Source organism: Oncorhynchus nerka, linkage group LG14, assembly GCF_034236695.1.
Source record: "Oncorhynchus nerka isolate Pitt River linkage group LG14, Oner_Uvic_2.0, whole genome shotgun sequence".
Classification (NCBI taxonomy): domain Eukaryota; kingdom Metazoa; phylum Chordata; class Actinopteri; order Salmoniformes; family Salmonidae; genus Oncorhynchus; species Oncorhynchus nerka.
This window is the reverse complement of record NC_088409.1, coordinates 35,255,706-35,276,694: the sequence shown is the minus strand read 5'-3', so window position 1 is coordinate 35,276,694 and position 20,989 is coordinate 35,255,706. Positions and strand designations below refer to the sequence as shown.

At 43.7% G+C, this 20,989-nt stretch overlaps 1 protein-coding gene across 11 annotated transcripts in view; it reads left to right on the top strand.

The window, feature by feature from the left end:
• LOC115140936 (oxidation resistance protein 1-like) overlaps positions 1–20,989 on the top strand; it is a 231,135-nt gene that overhangs the window by 138,336 nt on the left and 71,810 nt on the right. For 5 of the 11 annotated variants that reach the window (XM_065028024.1, XM_065028022.1, XM_065028020.1 and 2 more), the window contains exon 1: positions 10,965–11,113. The exons of 5 other annotated variants lie outside the window; for them this stretch is intronic. In XM_065028024.1, the coding sequence (XP_064884096.1) occupies positions 11,052–11,113 (62 nt within the window). In that variant the 5' untranslated portion in view covers positions 10,965–11,051. Of the gene's footprint in view, positions 1–10,784; positions 11,114–20,989 lie in introns of those variants that run through there. One more of the 11 variants, XM_065028023.1, reaches the window with a different exon arrangement.

Sequence of the window (20,989 nt, the reverse complement as noted above, 5' to 3'; positions counted from 1 at the left end):
AACTGTTGATATTTGTTTTCGTTTTGCTCATGAATTCATTGGATCCCGTGACATTGAGACAGCTATATTTCACTGTCCTGTGTTTGTGTTTTACACACCTGCGTTGATGCAGCAGGATCAACTCGGTAAGAGTTGTATTTATTGTTACCCATTAAATGTTTGCTTACTTCTTGCATATTCAGTGTTATATTAATTAGTTTCAGAATGGCCTGATGCCAGTAAGGAGCATACAAATGTTACCATTCGCACAATCGTTTAAGGTTATTTACACATTTATTTAGCCATAGGAGCTGGCTACAGCACACATGTCATTTTCAACTGTGCAGGTTTCACAGACACAGATTAAGTCTAGTCCTAGACTAAAATGCTTCCTCAATGGAGAAACTGTCCTTCTATGTTTCCTATAATACAGACCCATAACAGGAGTATTGTGATTGATTCCTCTAAGTAGGTGATTAGCACTAGATTAGACCCCTGTTATTGACCAGATCTCTTCGGAAGTGTCTTGTTGTCAGAGGTTAGTGTGCAGGCAGCACCTCGGCCCAATCAAGGCCCAATCAAGGCCAAGGCATGGGGAAGGCCCAGGTCCAGCAGTAGCCTTGCAGTCCTTGAAATGTGAACACCCCTTTCAGCTGCATGTGATTTATTCTGATCCAGTAGCGGTGCCTAGGTAAAATCACTGGGGATTTGTGTGTGTGTTACATGACTTACAGCAATTCAACTTCACCATTTCAACATCATCAAATCACCTATGTTTAGTGTGTGTGTGTGTGTGTGTGTGTGTGTGTGTGTGTGTGTGTGTGTGTGTGTGTGTGTGTGTGTGTGTGTGTGTGTGTGTGTGTGTGTGTGTGTGTGTGTGTGTGTGTGTGTGTGTGTGTGTGTGTGTGTGTGTTCGTGCAAGTAGAAAAACTTGTTGAGAAACACCAATGCCATCCTTCTCTCTTTCATGTTGACGAAACGTTAGCAAGTTAACATTAGCCTTCTACATCTAGCTGCATATTGAACTTCCATCCTCTCAGGCCAGGGCACAATGTATGAATTTATGGTTGCATCAGAGTCGCCGTTATAATTAAGTGTTTTAATTAAAACCATGGCTAATTTAGTAAAGGACCAATTTTGACTAGCTACTGTAGCTAGCCACTGGAGCACAACAACACAACGAGATGCAACAATGAATGTTGCCTCCCGAGTGGCGCAGCAGTCTAAGGCACTGCATTGCAGTGCTAGAGGTGTCATTACAGACCCTGGTTCGTTCCCAGGCTGTGTCACAACCCGGCTGTGATCAGGAGTCCCATAGGGCGGCGCACAATTGGCTCAGCGTCGTCCGGGTTAGGAGAGGGTTTGGCCAGGGGGGTAGGTCGTCATTGTAAATAATCATTTGTTCTTAAAAACTAGTTAGGGATAGGCGGGATGCAAATGTCTCAACTGGCCAATTGCCAGGGAAAATGCAGAGCGCCAGATTCAAATAAAATACTATAAAATTTAAACTTTCATTAAATCACACATGTAAGATACTCAATTAAAGCTACAATCGTTGTGAATCCAGCCAACATGTCATATTTAAAAAATGCTTTTCGGCGAAAGCATAAGAAGCTATTATCTGAGAGCCTGCACCAGCAGTAAACAAAGGAGTTAGCATATTTCAACCCTGCAGGCGCTACACAAATCGCTGAAATAAAATATAAAACATGCATTACCTTTGAAGAGCTTCTTTTGTTGGCATTCCAATATGTCCCATAAACATCACAATTGGTCCTTTTGTTCGATTAATTCCGTCCATATATATCCAAAATGTCCATTTATAAAGCGCATTTGATTCAGAAAAAAACAGCTTACAAAAAACGCAAAGTCACTACAAATATTTCAAAAGTTGCCTATAAACATTGCCAAAATATTTCCAACTAGTTTTGTAATATAACCTTAGGTATTTTTAAATCTTAATAATCGATCAAATTGTAGACGGGGCAATCTGTGTTCAATACAGGAATGAAAACAAACCAGCGCCACTTTTCACGTCTTGCGCAACTCACAAAAGTGTACCCAGTTCCTAGTTGGCCTACTTCTTCATTGAACAAAGGAATAACCTCAACCAAATTCCAAAGACTGGTGACATCCAGTGGAAGCGGTAGGAACTGAAAACAGTAACAAGTCAGGGAACAGAGAGAGGAAAAATATATATAATTTTGAACAGTTAGTCCTCTGGGTTTTGCCTGCTACATAAGATTTGTTATACTCACAGACATGATTCAAACAGTTTTAGAAACTTCAGTGTTTACTATCCACATCTATGAATAATATGCATATCTTATATTCTTGGCATGAGTAGCAGGAAGTTGAAATTGGGCACGCTATTTATTCAAAAGTGAAAATTCTGCCCCCTAGCCTCAAGAGGTGACTTGGTCCAGGCGGCAATTGGTCCGGGCGGCAACAATGTCATACTCTTTTTGACCAGACAGCATCGGATAGATGGTCTACACATACAGAGACAGTTTCGCTCGCTTGGATGCATTCTCCGGTGAGATACATTCAGGCTCTTGCAAATTAGAGGAAAATGATAAAACACAGAGATGAAGGATATCAATGATTTTATCATATATATTTGTTGTAATTTTGGGGGAAAGCCTGGCTTCCATTGGCACCCATGAATACACGCCACTGTTGCGCTCCACCATCTCAACCCCCTTCCTTGAACTCCCATCTCCTTATTCTAATGAGACTTTGTATTTTATGCAGTCCAGGGTCCCGGGTTGGCCATGTACTAGTTTATCCAAGGGGAAGAATATATCTGCGGGACAAGATTTAGCTAACAGTGCAGTATGCAGTCTACACAACATGGGTCAGTGGACAGTGCTTTCATTAATCTTGTTAAATGTTAGTGTGTCGGCCCAGAACATTCTCTTTGGTGATGCATCAGAGAATAGACTATACGCTATAGTGTTTCATGCTCGCTTGGACTCTTACAATCAGTTCTACTGTCCCAAAGAAATGTGGTACAGGGCTTAGCCTACATGCCAATAGTCTCTGTCAGTTTGACTATATTGTAATGAATTCAATGGCGATAACAACTTACATCTCAGCTCATCCAATACGTGCCTGCCCAACTCATCATTTAACCAACAAATTACCCATCTAGCGTATTTCAGAGAAGATAGATTTATTATCCAATTTAGGGCCTGTGTTGTGGATGGAAGCAGTGATATCATAGTGCTGGATGGAGAGGGCCAAAGGGTGTTTTAAGATAGATGGATTGAGTACAGACCCTTTGTCATGTTTGTCAATTTGATGGGCGGGACAGGCTGGGTGATGTGTCCAAATAGACTGGGTGATGCCTTCTTAAATCCAAGTTGCCACTGATTGTGTCCCAAATGTCATTCTACCTTATTCACTATATAATGCACTACTTTTGACCAGTACCCATAGGGATATAGAGAATATGGTGCCATTTGTGATGCACATACTGTATCAGTCAGCTGCTCATATAGTCCAGACGACATGGGAGGAGAGGGAGGAAGAAGAGCAGCTAAAACGACAGTCGTCGTCCATTTTGGCATTATGATTCTTGGGAGTGTTTAAGATAATGATGAAATATAAGAGTGTGTCTGACTTAAGGAGAAACCAATTAATTCCAGCCTCAGAGTTCAATGAGTACAATTGATTTTGTTTATTTCACTGAGATGTCCCCCTCCCTGTCTCTTCCCCCTCCCTGTCTCTTCCCACTCCCTGTCTCAGCATGTAGAGCTGTCAGCGTTATAGTGGGGCTAGGCTTTATTGTTTTAATAAATTGCCTGCGTGATGAGAGCAGTGGTGCATGTCTGATGTTCATCTTTACCTCCTGAAATGAAACCTTTCTCAGAAACAGACAACTCTCCTCTCCACCTCTCCATCTTCTCCTCTCCCCTTTCCCCTCTTCTTATCCTCTCCTCTCCACCTCTCCATCTTCCCCTCTCCTTCTCCTCTCCTCTCCACCTCCCCATCTTCCCCTCTCCTTCTCCTCTCCTCTTTCCCCTCTCCTTCTCATCTCCTCTTTCCCCTCTCCTCCTCTTCTCCTCTCCAACTCTCATCTTCTCCCCTCCTCCTCCTCCTCCTCCTCCTCCTCCTCCTCCTCCTCCTCTCCTCTTTCCCCTCCTCCTCTCCTCTCCACCTTTCATCTTATCCTCTCCTCCTCCTCTCCTCTCATTTTCCCTCTCCTCTCCTCTTTCCCCTCTCCTTCTCCTCTCCTCTCCACCTCTCCTCTTTCCCCTCTCCTTCTCCTCTCCTCTCCACCTCTCCATCTTCCCCTCTCCTTCTCCTCTCCTCTTTCCCCTCTCCTTCTCCTCTCCTCTCCACCTCTCCATCTTCTCCTCTCCTCCTCCTCTCCTCTCCACCTCTCATCTTCTCCCCTCCTCCTCTTCCTCTCCTCTTTCCCCTCCTCCTCTCCTCTCCACATTTCATCTTCTCCTCTCATCTTCCCCCTCCTTCTCCTCTCTCCACCTTTCATCTTCTCCTCTCCTCTTTCCCCTCCTCCTCTACTCTCCTCTCCACCTTTCATCTTCTCCTCTCCTCTCCTCTTTCCCATCCTCCTCTCCTCTCCACCTTTCATCTTCTCCTCTCCTCCTCCTCTCCTCTCATCGTCCCCTCTCCTTCTCATCTCCTCTTTCCCCTCTCCTCCTCCTCTCCACCTCTCATCTTCTCCTCCTCCTCCTCCTCCTCCTCCTCCTCTCCTCTTTCCCCAACTCCTCTCCTCTCCACCTCTCATCTTCCCCTCTCCTTATCCTCCTCTCCTCTCCACCTCTCATCTTCCCCTCTCCTTCTCCTCTCCACCTCTCATCTTCCCCTCTCCTTCTCCTATCCTCTTCCCCTCCTCCTCTCCTCTCCACCTCTCATCTTCTCTTCTCCTCCTCCTCTCCTCTCCACCTCTCATCTTCCCCTCCTTCTCCTATACTCTTTGCCCTCCTCCTCTCCTCTCCACCTCTCATCTTCCCCTCTCCTTCTCCTATCCTCTTTCCCCTCCTCCTCTATTCTTCTCCACCTCTACTTTCCACATCCCCTCTCCTCCTCCTCTCTCTTCCTCTCCTCCTCTCCTCATATCATAATGTGACAACGAGAGAGAGAACAAGAGAGAGATGAGCTGAGCTGATGGTCACTGTGCACCCCTGGTCATTATTCCTGGGGCCACCCAGCCTCCCAGTGGAGCCTGAGACAGCCACTGTACAGACACCCATGGCCACAGGAGGATAGATGGATGACCATGAGCTGGGGACGGGGGGTTATAGTTGCTGGTGAAAGATGGCTCTGGCTCTCACGATGCAGTGATCTATCACAACAGACCAGGACAACTGCGCTGTCCCAGAGGGAAAAAGAGGAATCAATGCAACGGATGGAATTAGTGTGGTGGGCTGGCGGTGGCTGTGGCTGAGTCACAACCAAGCTTTGCTTTGGTCCTCTCCCAACACTCAAGATGCTCTCCAGTCCAGTCTAGTACGTTGGGTTTAAAAGAACTAATCTACAGATGTATGCTTTTTTTCTCTGGAACCATTTAGAAATGGCGAACAATAACATTTATGACATAGTATTCGTGTTCTGATAATGTTTGTACTCAAAAGGAAATAACCTTTTGTTATCTTAAATGTGCAGCGCGTGTTTTTATAACTCTTTGTCGAGTTGAGGGTGTTTTCGAAGCCTATTTCTGTATTCCACACTAACTGCATCATTTTTCATCAATAATATATCAGATCAAAAGTTTTCAGAATTTTGGTCTAAAATCTGCCACTAACTGAACCAAAACAGAATAAGTTTCATGAATTGTGGAAGAGTTGAAAAAACAAACCCTAAAGCGTATAAGAACACAATTGACTGTGACAAGAGGCATCTTCTAAAAATAGAACCGTGTCTCTGATGGGATGATTCTCCTTTGTTAAGGGTTCTTTTCTCCCAACATCAGGAGAATGCTGACACTGAATAGTAACACTTTGCTTAGAGTGGTGATATGTACCATTCATAAAGCATGTATGCATGACAGAAAGAGTCAATACTGCTGTGGTAATGTTAGTTATAGTTACCCTGGTTCTAGGAGCAGTAACTCTGGGAAGGCAAGGCAGCTGAGGTGGGGTCCATCTCGGCCCCAGTAATGGCCTTGAACACTAAATTGACTACCTATGAGTCCGAGAGAGCGAAATAATTTTCTGGAGTATGATTGGGAGCCTTGACTCCCACACTGTGAGCACATAGGCCAAGGCCTGATGAAGGGGCTGGGTAATTGCAGTCCCCGCTCACCCTTTGCACTGCAGCTTACAGTAACTACCCATACTGAGGTTAACCGCAGAGAGGAGAGCAAATGGCATATCATAAAAAGGCTCTTGTTATAGGAGAGCATTAGAACTCCATTTTGTATGAGAAAAGACAAAGGACTGAAAGCAGACTTTCAAGTGAGGGCAGTTTGTTTAAAACCAACTGTGAATAATGGCAGTTATTAAGGTGTGCATTCCAAATGTCACCCTATTCCCTATATAGTGCACTACTTTTGACCCGAGCACTATGTGCCCTGGTCAGGAGTAGTGCACTGTAGGGAATAAAGTGCCATTTGGATGACTAAGTGACATTAATGATGGTTATATAAGTCCAGTATGTGATGTATACAGACAGCCAGTTGCTCCACATGATTCAATTTGGCGTTGTCACATTCCTAACAGACATTTTCCACAACATGGATTCATAGCTTCATGAATATTCGGCACCGCTTTCTGAGAAACAGAATCATCTGTGGTGTTGCTGTTGTTGACAGCTTTTGAGGGGCTGGAGAGAAAGATATACTTTCCCGATGAAGAGATGTACCGGAGAGGAGGAGAGAAGGAGGTGTTGTGTGACAAGCCCAGTTCCACCTGTGACTGCAGCCATTGTGAAGACCGATGCCTGCCTGTCTCTCTGAGAGACTCCTAGTGCTAACCACAGTAAACAGTCTTTGTCTCTCTCACATCATCCTAGTTGTAACAATCTTTTTACTGGCCTCCCTCTGTTATTCAATTGTAGTAACATTTACAGTTGAAATCGGAAGTTTACATACACCTTAGCGAAATACATTTAAACTCAGTTTTTCACAATTCCTGATATTTAATCTTAGTAAAAATGCCCTGTCTTAGGTCAGTTAGGATCACCACTTTATTTTAAGAATTGTGGATTGTCAGAATAGTTGTAACGTCCAAAGAGTGAGTGGGTGCGGAGTCAGGCGCAGAGCCAAGGATACGGGAAAAACCACGCTTTAATGTCCAACCAACAAAATGTACAAATAGGTGACGCCGAAACACACTCCACCTAACATACACACTGGTCAAAAACAGACAGCGGAAAACCCACAATAACGAACACCTTAATTAACAGACACAAGCCCGCACAAACACAAGCGGGCTAATCGAACTGAAATAACACCAACCCAAAAACCCCAACAAGGAACATGTGAAAACAAATAGACAAAACCAAACAAAAAGGGAAAAAAGGATCGGTGGCAGCTAGTAGACCGGCGATGACAACCGCCAAGCGCCACCCGAATGGGAAGGGGAGCCACCTTCGGTGATATTCGTGACAATAATAGTAGAGATAATGATTTATTTCAGCTTTTATTTATTTATTCACATTCCCAGTGGGTCAGAAGTTTGCATACACATTTTTTACTGAATTTATGTTGTTGAGAAATGCACAGATGTCTGTGTGTCTCTGTGTGTGTGTGTGTGTGTGTGTGTGTGTGTGTGTGTCTGTGTCTGTGTGTCTATGTGTACATGCTTGCATGTGCATCTGTGTGTGTCTGTATGTCTGTGTCTGTGTGTACATGCTGGCGTGTGCATCTGTGTGTGTCTGTATGTCTGTGTGTACATGCTTGCGTGTGCATCTGTGTGTGTCTGTATGTCTGTGTCTGTGTGTACATGCTTGCGTGTGCATCTGTGTGTGTCTGTATGTCTGTGTCTGTGTGTACATGCTTGCGTGTGCATCTGTGTGTGTCTGTATGTCTGTGTGTACATGCTTGCGTGTGCATCTGTGTGTGTCTGTATGTCTGTGTCTGTGTGTACATGCTTGCGTGTGCATCTGTGTGTGTCTGTATGTCTGTGTGTACATGCTTGCGTGTGCATCTGTGTGTGTCTGTATGTCTGTGTCTGTGTGTACATGCTTGCGTGTGCATCTGTGTGTGTCTGTATGTCTGTGTCTGTGTGTACATGCTTGCGTGTGCATCTGTGTGTGTGCTTTCACAATGTGTTGTGAACAGGTTATGTAACCAGACGGTTGACGGGGGAGCTGCCTGTGGGCTTGTTGTTTGTTGTTTCATAGTGAAATCCTTCCTATTCTGGGGATTATACAGCCAGCCTGCCTGGCTCTCACTGGAAACTGGTGAGATGAACACTCTGTCCAGCCTCAGCACCACTCTTTGACGATGACAAAGCCTCTCTCACACACAAAACACACACACACACACACAGCATGTTAGGCTAGGGCTTACAGAGGCAACTGGTAACACTAGATCCTCTGTGCATGGATCCCTGTACAACAAGTTGTGTTGTGTTTGGTAATGAAGAGATTTCTTGGGATCAGAGAGACAAGTAGTTACCAATACAAACCGTAGCTGGTCCTCTTAACTAGAGATTCTTACAATCCGATACATTTATATAATGTATAACAGTTGTTAATATGATGAGCTAATAACCAAATGACAGAAGTTAGAATAAACTCTAAGGTCCCATTAGAATGGATAGAATGGTAGTAGATGACGTTTAATCAGATACAAACCTCCTTAATGTCGTTAATGTGAAAGGAGAGATACATTAAACACCCAAACTTAATGTTGTTTGAAACCGAACGACACTTTAATCTCTTCACTCAATAAGGCTCATTTTATTTAATGCCTCTGGATGTTTCATAAATGACTCAAATTACACAGTAGCTTAATTACACAGCCTTTAGAGTAGTCAGGTGGGAAAACTAAACAGGGCTGAATAAGCAGACTGTGTTACAGTTCTTCTGGATGGTACGTAGCTATGGTCCAGGTCGTTAGTGCACGTTCGTCCACTAACTAGAGGAGGAATGCACACTAATGCCCTGGAGCAGAGCTAGATGGTGTGGTGAGAGTGTATCTAATTCTTCCCCTATTGGGCTGCAATAGACAGAGCTCAGGGAGGAAACCCAACCCCCCTCTGTGTGTGGAAGTAACAGATGATTTGATGACTGCTCTGGGCAGCTTTACAGCTTTAGTAGCTATATATTACAGAGCAACAAGCCCCAGGTGGTGGTCTGTCCCAAACCCATCACAACAACCCTGCCCCGGGCCAAGCGTCCCAGGGGCCCAGACAGGGGATGGTGTTCAAGGTCACTATGGAGCAGAAAGCAAGTTGTAATCCCTCAACTAAGAGCTCATACTGTAGGCAGCCTCATCCGTCATGATGTTCACCTTGGAACTTTACTAGTGTTATTGCCAGTGTTATTGACTGAGAGTTCATCAATCAGTCTGTCAAATAATTTGTTGCAACGTGTGTTTATAAAACAGGGCCAGACAGAGAGGAAGCCAAATGGACTCTGTGGTACTGTTACAAATCAATGGTAACAGTTTACTTAATCTCGGCTACCCTGACCCAAATCTCTTGTGAACTTTGGCCTTCTGTTTTAGTCTTTCACAACAGACTACACATTACCAAAAGCCTGCATTTACAATGCTTTTTAACTTGTTGTAAAGTAAAGTACCAAAACACTTCCTTAGAAATAGGAGGAAACCTTGAGAGGGGCCAGACTCTTCCTGACTCTGTTTATATGGCTCTGGATGTGCCCATGTTGACCTATTGCTTTGTCACAATTTACAGTTAATCTGTCACCCATCCATGTGCCCCTAAAAATAGTAGGTGATTTATAAACCAGGCTGCACTTTTCACTGTAACCAGCAGATGGAGCACAGCATATGTTTTACCTTGGAGAACACGGTCATTGTATCTATTTATTCGTTTATATGACTTTTATTTCCAGTTCAGGGTTTTAAAACTATTTCTCTCTTTCATTTCTTACCATATCTCTGCTGATGAATAATGCATTGGGCTGTTTCCAGTTTCTAATTCTGCTCCCCAATTATTACACCTTGTCCTGGTCTGTTGGGTTCTTCACTGTTCCACACACATTGACCCATTCCAAATGCCATATCTTCTTCCCTTGGTGTCTGAAGAGACACTTATATGTCGCAGTAATAGTATGAGTTCCTGGCCTTATGCTGTATAGTGGGACACTTATAGTAAGTGTAGTGGCTGCCTGGCTGTGTGCTTTCCTCAATTGAATATAATGTTATTAAGATGAGAGTGAGATTTGTTCAGTTCCCATGATTGTCATGCATGTCATCTTTAAGTAAAGACTTGCAAGTTGCAGCAATTGAGGGGAAACAGACAGATAGGGGTGAAACTGAAGCCCATCAGGGCGAGTACACACCATGAAATAAAGGTTCAGACATCTTGGCTGTTGGACTCTCACATTCAGGGATACAGTCACTCATTTATAAGACCTAAATGACCATCTTGATAATGGACTTTGCACCTCAAGGCCAAGGCACAGGCTAAATATTAGAATATAAACAATATAACAATGCCCAATAACAATGTATAACAATAAACATGTATTCATTGCATAGGTTGGATATTGTAGCTACATAATGCACGTTATGATCATGTGTTTTTTCACAACTTCCATCGTTTTCTCTAGAATTGTTTATCAATAATATGTATCCATTGACTGCAGTGAGTGCGGGGCACTGCTTGACGCCACAGTCACGTCATCGGGGAAGAACAAGTTGTTCAGTAGTTTCAGTTCCTATTTCTGCGTCTGCTGAAGTGCGCTGGTTTCACTGCATTACACTTTTTAAAGACTTTTATCTAGATCTTATCACGTTATGACAGTGATATCAGAAATGGCTTATTTTTAAACGGTTGTTAGTGAGAACTAAGGTGCATCCATGTTGTGATATCCGTACGAGTTCCACAGTATGGACTACATTCTGTCTGTCAGGGTCGCGCTGTCGAAAAGAATCTGGCCTGCCTCGACCTCGACTCGGGGAAATTCCGATGGCTCTTCCTCAGAACACTCTGGACCTGTGCACGACAACATTATCAACATTAACACAGGTGTGAGTATAGACTTGGAGCCGAACTTGTTCAATGTATAATGTGTAATGTTTCAGAGTTCAGACTACCGTAGATGAAGTCAGTCAGTGTTTGTTTATTTTGTATATATATTTTTTTTAACAACCTACAGTACATTTTCAGTAGAGTTGGCATACGGTGAAGAAGTTGCAACACAGTCGCGAGTTGGACGGTGAAGTTTACTCATTTCCCTGCACAGGCTTCTTAAAGGCACAGGCTTCTTAAATTAAAGGCACAGGCTTCTTAAAGGCACAGGCTTCTTAAAGGCACAGTCTGTAATATAAACCAATTCAATGTACCAAAATGCATTGTTTCGAATGCTATTGCTTACAAATACCTTAATACAAATCTGCATTACCTTATAACTTCACCTGAGAAACGAAGGATTGTGTGCTTTGATTGAAGGTTAATTTTAACAGACAACATTATTGTGATACACATCTCCAATTCAGGCATTTAAAAGTGGACACCATTCTGCACTCTGTCACAGCTCTGAGCAGTTCCCTCGTCAGTTGGCCAACGCTTTCTTGACCTCGAACACCAGTTCATGTAAGGGTCCTAGCCTGCTCATTCATCAGAGATGGGACAGAAGGCTACTGAGGGGCTCGTCTCAGGCCTGACTACCTGCCTCTCTCCTCTTAGTAGGGCCAATGTCTGCAGCCACACACACACACACACACACACACACATACACACACACACACAGAAAGTAACACACATACAGACACACACACACACACACTGTCTGCACTAGGGAGAATTAGAGCGACTGTTAATGAACTGGCCTCAGTGGCATTTGGTTTCCCGGGAAGGTACAATGAGCAGCAGAGCATGCATCTTATTAATCTATGTCCTAATTAGACCAAACTATTATCCTGCTGACTGCTACAGAGCCCACTTTTTCTCAGCTACAGTACACAGCCACACACACACACACATACAACCTTCTGGCATCTCAGCTGTACTACATCAGTGTTTATAATACTATTTGAAATCTTTCAAACACTTTGAGCATTTATTTTAGCTTGCCTGGAGTGCCATGTGGGTGAGGACTGGGGATAGTTCTAATGGTTCTATAGCAACAGGCAAACTCAGTCAAGCACAGCTAAAGTATTGGGTATGATTTCAAATAGTATTTGAACCCAGGTCTGGAATAGGCCTTCACATAATTGGATGTCTTTTTCATAATGGTGGATTTTTTTTACAACCAATTGTGTGGAACGTTTCATTTTGATATACCGTGATGGTGATGGATGGTGTCTGTCTTTGTGGAGAAGAGTTGTTAGGCCTATATCATATTGGTTTTTGATTTAATCTTTCTAGGAGTATAGGTCTCATTATGGATTTATTGGGATGGAGGAAAATAACTTCACTAACAATAGCAACTGACATTGAAACGCATTTAGGGCAAAAATATTTCCATATTTATTTTGAGCCTCGCTGGTTAGGCATGTACAGATAGCAAATCCGATTGAAGATTTGTAATGCTTCACTGGTTTAGCCCCAAAGTGTCCTCACAATAACCCAACAAGCAGTGATTAATTCAATGATTATTTCAGAAATCAACAAAAGAAATGCATTATGAAGGCGTGACAGATGCTTTATAAGGGTGATTGAATGGCGTCGTGAGCAATGATACTTTGATGCAAACAGGCGTAATGACCTTTGACCTCATGTGCAGCAGTGCTTTAGGCTACAGTACAGAGTTTGTATTGGCTACAGTAAAACGAGTCCGACATCGACATAACCTGAAAGGCCGCTCAGCAAGGAAGAAGCCACTGCTCAAAAACCGCCATAAAAAAGCCAGACTACGGTAGCAACTGCACATGAGGACAAATATCATACTTTTTGGAGAAATGTCCTCTGTTCTGATGAAACAAAAATAGAACTGTTTGGCCAAAATGACCATCGTTATGTTTGGAGGAAAAAGGGGGAGGCTTGCTAGCCAGAGAACACCATCCCAAACGTGAAGCACGAGGGTGGCAGCATCATGTTGTGGGGGTACTTTGCTGCAGGAGGGACTGGTGCACTTCATAAAATAGATGGAATCATGAGAAAGGAAAACTATGTGGATATATTGATGCAACATCTCAAGACATCAGTCAGGAAGTTACAGCTTGGTCACAAATGTGTCTTCCAAATGGACAATGACCCCAAGCATACTTCCAAAGTTGTGGCAAAATGGCTTAAGGACAACAAAGTCAAGGTATTGGAGTGGCCATCCACAAAGCCCTGACCTCAATCCTATAGAACATTTGTGGGCATAACTGAAAAAGCATGTGTGATCAAGGAGGCCTACAAACCTGACTCAGTTACACCAGCTCAGTCAGGAGGAATGGGCCAAAATTCACCCAACTTATTGTGGGAAGCTTGTGGAAGGCTACCTGAAACGTTTGACCCAAGTTAAACAATTTAAAGGCAATGCTACCAAATACTAATTGAGTGTATGCAAACTTCTGACCCACTGGGAACGTGATGAAATAAATAAAATCTGAAATAAATCATTCTCTCTACTATTATTCTGACATTTCACATTCTTAAAATAAAGTGGTGATCCTAACTGACCTAAGAGGAAATCTTTACTAGGATTAAATGTCAGGAATTGTGAAAAACTGAGTTTAAATGTACTTGGTGTATAAGGTGTATGTAAACTTCCGACTTCAACTGTAGATACTAACAGTAGACACCTTCACAACAATGAAAAGCAACATTTGCAGCGATGCATCCATCTGACCCGACATGTTAAAGGGGGATCGCACTGATTTCTGCTGAGGTTGCAGTGGCAGCGGAATACGTTTTTTGTCTTTTTTAGAGTTAATGGTAAACTGACGGGCCAGCAACCGAAGCCTGGTTAGGTCAATGTCTGACCGACCCTCCTCTCAATATCTGCTGTGACTGTTTGACTAAGCAACACTCATATCAAGCATATTGTCAATGTCCTCTCAATCATAATGAAAGATGTGTTCACTGTTTACCCAGAATACCTATGAACCTGAGCAACAACCCAATCCATTTCAATATGTTGTGCCAAAGCGTGCTTTAGTGAGGTGAGAGTATACAATAAAGATTTAGCATTAAAGCCGTCAGAGATTTGAGATGGAATAGTCTGGGTGGTGTTTGCTGCCCGGGAAATGGTTCATCAAATTGTCAACTCTCATTCCTGTGTGATATTTAGTCACACAGGTACTTTTAAAGACGGATTTCCCCCCTGTGATCTCTGTGGACTGCTGTGGTTGGACAGGGAGCTTAGCTGACTGTGGTTGGAGGGTTGATGATGTCGTACAGTTGGTAGATTTCAGCTAGGGTGGTGGTGAGTCCAGTGGAGATAGCAGACTTGGGAGAGGTGGTCGATTTGTGATACTTACTTTCTTCTGACCAAGGACTGGCTGGCTGCTGAGTGACATTGGCTCACTGAGGATCAGTAGAGAGAGATACTGCAGAGTTTGTGGTTCTCCTTTTAGCTGAGCTCATCACTTCTCCTCACCTCAGGGTATTGATTCAGGCTGTAACCTGAGAGGTTGCTTGTTGTTGGAGATGCAGCAGTCAGAAATGAAGAGAGCCATAGGATCAACAGGTGAGCTCCTTCTCCTACAGCATTGATCCACAGGCATAAAGGGTTATGTTCCAGTGTCCACATGCATTCTACAGTAGCCTACTTATGTAGAGTGCATGTCAAATACATTGCTTAATTCTGAGCAGTATGCTAGTATGGTTATTGGTGGGGATATAGCTTTGGTCTGGGGAGTCTAGAGTAGGTTATTATTATTTCATCATGCTGGTCATTTATGAACATTTGAACATCTTGGCCATGTTCTGTTATAATCTCCACCCGGCACAGCCAGAAGAGGACTGGCCACCCCTCATAGCCTGGTTCCTCTCTAGGTTTCTTCCTAGGTTTTGGCCTTTCTAGGGAGTTTTTCCAAGCCACCAAGCTTCTACACCTGCATTGCTTGCTGTTTGGGGTTTTAGGCTAGGTTTCTGTACAGCACTTTGAGATATCAGCTGATCTAAGATGGGCTATATAAATACATTTGATTTGATTTGATTTAGGTTACTGGGGTCCTCTGGTCCTTGACCAACCAGCAGACCAGGGGCCTTTTCAGTGACTATACATACAGTATTACTGTGGAATGTTCATAAGCCCAAGCCCCAGGTATCAAGAACATTGTTATTATATAGTTATTAAGGTTTTTGTGTATATTCCTTCCTCACATTTCTATGTATCTAAAGATTTAATAAAAATTATACATGTGATATCTAAATGTATGTTAAAATGTTAGAAATATTCTCTTAATTATTTCATTTAAAAAAATTGCTAAATACTGTATATATAATCTAGCTACTGTATTCGGGAGACAGAAAAACATGCCTTTTTTTTAACCGATAAATAAATAAATAAATAGTAACTTGATTTACCAACTGAACATTTCACACAAGGCAATAACCCAGGAGCCGATGGAGAGATCATGGTGTGATTAGTCGCCCTGGAGTGAGTGCTAATGAGACAGTCTGGATGGGGTGACACTCACTGAGCCTGTGACAGCATCAGGGTTTGATTTATTGACCTGGAACCAGTGTTAATGACGGGGCAGAGGCAGGATGAAGGGAGGGACTGCTCTGCTCCCCTCTCCTCCCTTTCCTGACACAACACAAAGTGCTGCTCCAGCAACATTTGGTTGTACTGGGTGGTGGCGGTGATGGTGCTGAATGCAGGGGAAAACTGACTGCATAATGCAGAAGGAGAGAAATAGGGAGAAAGAAAGAGTGGGCGAGAGGGTGTTAGCCAAGTGATGTGGGCTGTCGCTGTGTGCTTCCTGTGTGTAGTTTGACAGCTCACTAAGCCAATGCATATTCATTACAATGGCTGCCGTGCTGTTATCGCCCCGTTAAGAGTCAGGGAAGTCAAGGCCATGTCTCACCTTATATACAGTTGAAGTACGAAGTTTACATACACTTTAGCCAAATACATTGTACTCAGTTTTTCACAATTCCTGACATTTAATCCCAGTAAAAATTCCCTGTCCTAGGTTAGTTAGGATCACCACTTTATTTTAACAATGTGAAATGTGTCACGTTCGTCGTATAGAGGAGACCAAAGCGCAGCGTGATTAGAATACATTCTTCTTTAATGAAAACAAAGAATACTTAAACAAACTATACAAAACAACAAGACACTATATACAACGAGTGCATACACAGGCAACTAACCATAGACAATAACCCACAGAGAAACCAAGGAATATGGCTACCTAAATATGGTTCCCAATCAGAGACAACGATAAATCAAATCAAATTTATTTATATAGCCCTTCATACATCAGATGACATCTCAAAGTGCTGTACAGAAACTCAGCCTAAAACCCCAAACAGCAAGCAATGCAGGTGTAGAAGCACGGTGGCTAGGAAAAACTCCATAGAAAGGCCAAAACCTAGGAAGAAACCTAGAGAGGAACCAGGCTATGTGGGGTGGCCAGTCCTCTTCTGGCTGTGCCGGGTGGAGATTATAACAGAACATGGCCAAGATGTTCAAATGTTCATAAATGACCAGCATGGTCAAATAATAATAAGGCAGAACAGGCAGAACAGTTGAAACTGGAGCAGCAGCACGGCCAGGTGGACTGGGGACAGTAAGGAGTCATCATGTCAGGTAGTCCTGAGGCATGGTCCTAGGGTTCAGGTCCTCCGAGAGAGAGAAAGAAAGAGAGAAAGAGAGAACATACTTAAATTCACACAGGACACCGGATAGGACAGGAGAAGTACTCCAGATATAACAAACTGACCCTAGCCCCCCGACACGTAAACTACTGCAGCATAAATACTGGAGGCTGAGACAGGAGGCGTCAGGAGACACTGTGGCCTCATCCGATGACACCCCCGGACAGGGCCAAACAGGAAGGATATAACCCCACCCACTTTGCCAAAGCACAGCCCCCACACCACTAGAGGGATATCTTCAACCACCAACTTACCATCCTGAGACAAGGCCGAGTATAGCCCACAAAGATCTCCTCCACGGCACAACCCAAGGGGGGGCGCCAACCCAGACAGGAAGATCACATCAGTGACTCAACCCACTCAAGTGACGCACCCCTCCTAGGGACGTCATGAAAGAGCACCAGTAAGCCAGTGACTCAGCCCCTGTAATAGGGTTAGAGGCAGAGAATCCCAGTAGAAAGAGGGGAACCGGCCAGGCAGAGACAGCAAGGGCGGTTCGTTGCTCCAGAGCCTTTCTGTTCACCTTCACACTCCTGGGCCAGACTACACTCAATCATATGACCCCCTGAAGAGACATTACATTTACATTTACATTACATTTAAGTCATTTAGCAGACGCTCTTATCCAGAGCGACTTACAAATTGGTGCGTTCACCTTAAGACATCCAGTGGAACAGCCACTTTACAATAGTGCATCTAAATCTTTTAAGGGGGGAGGGGGTGAGAAGGATTACTTTATCCTATCCTAGGTATTCCTGAAAGAGGTGGGGTTTCAGGTGTCTCCGGAAGGTGGTGATTGACTCCGCTGTCCTGGCGTCGTGAGGGAGTTTGTTCCACCATTGGGGGGCCAGAGCAGCGAACAGTTTTGACTGGGCTGCGCGGGAACTGTACTTCCTCAGTGGTAGGGAGGCGAGCAGGCCAGAGGTGGATGAACGCAGTGCCCTTGTTTGGGTGTAGGGCCTGATCAGAGCCTGGAGGTACTGAGGTGCCGTTCCCCTCACAGCTCCGTAGGCAAGCACCATGGTCTTGTAGCGGATGCGAGCTTCAACTGGAAGCCAGTGGAGAGAGCGGAGGAGCGGGGTGACGTGAGAGAACTTGGGAAGGTTGAACACCAGACGGGCTGCGGCGTTCTGGATGAGTTGTAGGGGTTTAATGGCACAGGCAGGGAGCCCAGCCAACAGCGAGTTGCAGTAATCCAGACGGGAGATGACAAGTGCCTGGATTAGGACCTGCGCTGCTTCCTGTGTGAGGCAGGGTCGTACTCTGCGGATGTTGTAGAGCATGAACCTACAAGAACGGGCCACCGCCTTGATGTTAGTTGAGAACGACAGGGTGTTGTCCAGGATCACGCCAAGGTTCTTAGCGCTCTGGGAGGAGGACACAATGGAGTCGTCAACCGTGATGGCGAGATCATGGAACGGGCAGTCCTTCCCCGGGAGGAAGAGCAGCTCCGTCTTGCCGAGGTTCAGCTTGAGGTGGTGATCCGTCATCCACACTGATATGTCTGCCAGACATGCAGAGATGCGATTCACCACCTGGTCATCAGAAGGGGGAAAGGAGAAGATTTATTGAAGACGAGTCTTCAGTAAAGACTTAAAGGTTGAGACCGAGTCTGCGTCTCTCACATGGGAAGGCAGACCATTCCATAAAAATTGAGCTCTATAGGACAAAGCCCTGCCTCCAGCTGTTTGCTTAGAAATTCTAGGGACAATTAGGAGGCCTGCGTCTTGTGACCGTAGCGTACGTGTAGGTATGTACGGCAGGACCAAAACAGAAAGATAGGTAGGAGCAAGCCCATGTAATACTTTGTAGGTTAGCAGTAAAATCTTGAAATCAGCCCTTGCCTTGACAGGAAGCCAGTGTAGGGAGGATAGCACTGGAGTAATATGATCAAATTCTTTGGTTCTAGTCAGGATTCTAGCAGCCTTATTTAGCACTAACTGAAGTTTATTTAGTGCTTTATCCGGGTAGCCGGAAAGGAGAGCATTGCAGTAGTCTAACCTAGAAGTGACAAAAGCATGGATTCATTTTTCTGCATCATTTTTGGACAGAAAGTTTCTGATTTTTGTTACGTAGATGGAAAAAAGCTGTCCTTGAAACAGTCTTGATATGTTCTTCAAAAGAGAGATCAGGGTCCAGAGTAACGCCGAGGTCCTTCACAGTTTTATTTGAGACGACTGTGCAACCATTACGATTGATTGTCAGATTCAACAGAAGATCTCTTTGTTTCTTGGGACCTAGAACAAGCATCTCTGTTTTGTCCGAGTTGAAAAGTAGAAAGTTTACAGCCATCCACTTCCTTAAGTCTGAAACACATGCTTCTAGCGAGGGCAATTTTGGGGCTTGTACAGCTGTGTGTCATCCGCATAGCAGTGAAAGTTAACATTATGTTTTCGAATGACATCCCCAAGAGGTAAAATATATAGTGAAAACAATAGTGGTCCTAAAACGGAACCTTGAGGAACACCGACATTTACAGTTGATTTGTCAGAGGACAAACCATTCACAGAGACAAACTGATATATTTCCGACAGATAAGATCTAAACCAGGCCAGAACTTGTCCGTGTAGACCAATTTGGGTTTCCAATCTCTCCAAAAGAATGTGGTGATCGATGGTATCAAAAGCAGCACTAAGGTCTAGGAGCACGAGGACAGATGCAGAGCCTCGGACTGATGCCATTAAAAGGTCATTTACCACCTTCACAAGTGCAGTCTCAGTGCTATGATGGGGTCTAAAATCAGACTGAAGCATTTCGTATACATTTTTTGTCTTCGGGAAGGCAGTGAGTTGCTGCGCAACAGCCTTTTCAAAAATAATTGAGAGGAATGGAAGATTCGATATAGGCCGATAGTTTTTTATATTTTCTGGGTCAAGGTTTGGCTTTTTCAAGAGAGGCTTTATTACTGCCACTTTTAGTGAGTTTGGTACACATCCGGTGGATAGAGAGCCGTTTATTATGTTCAACATAGGAGGGCCAAGCACTTGAAGCAGCTCTTTCAGAAGTTTAGTTGGAATAGGGTCCAGTATGCAGCTTGAAGGTTTAGAGGCCATGATTATTTTCATCATTGTGTCAAGAGATATAGTACTACAACACTTGAGTGTCTCTCTTGATCCTAGGTCCTGGCAGAGTTGTGCAGACTCAGGACAACTGAGCTTTGAAGGAATACGCAGATTTAAAGAGGAGTCCGTAATTTGCTTTCTAATAATCATGATCTTTTCCTCATTGAAGTTCATGAATTTATTACTGCTGAAGTGAAAGCCATCCTCTCTTGGGGAATGCTGCTTTTTAGTTAGCTTTGCGACAGTATCAAAAAGGAATTTCGGATTGTTCTTATTTTCCTCAATTAAGTTGGAAAAATAGGATGATCAAGCTCTAAGGGCTCTTCGATACTGCACGGTACTGTCTTTCCAAGCTAGTCGGAAGACTTCCAGTTTGGTGTGGCGCCATTTCCGTTCCAATTTTCTGGAAGCTTGCTTCAGAGCTCGGGTATTTTCTGTGTACCAGGGAGCTACTTTCTTATGAGAAATGTTTTAGTTTTTAGGGGTGCAACTGCATCTAGGGTATTGCGCAAGGTTAAATTGAGTTCCTCAGTTAGGTGGTGAACTGATTTTTGTCCTCTGGTGTCCTTGGGTAGACAGAGGGAGTCTGGAAGGACATCAAGGAATCTTTGTGTTGTCTGTGAATTTATAGCACGACTTTTGATGTTCCTTGGTTGGGGTCTGAGCAGATTATTTGTTGCAATTGTAAACGTAATAAAATGGTTGTCCGATAGTCAAGGATTATGAAGTAAAACATTACGATCCACAACATTTATGCCATTGAGACCAATCCAGGCCACCATAGACATATAAACCCCTAGACCAGAAAAACCCCTAGACAAGACAAAAACACATATATCACCCTCGTCACACCCTGACCAAACCAACATAATAAAGAAAACAAAGATAACTAAGGTCAGGGCGTGACAAAATGTCAGAATAATAGTAGAGAGAATTATTTATTTCAGCTTTTATTTATTTATTCACATTCCCAGTGGGTCAGAAGTTTACATACACTCAATTAGTATTTGGTAGCATTGCCTTTAAATTGTTTAACTTGGGTCAAACATTTCAGGTACCCTTCCACAAGCTTCCCACAATAAG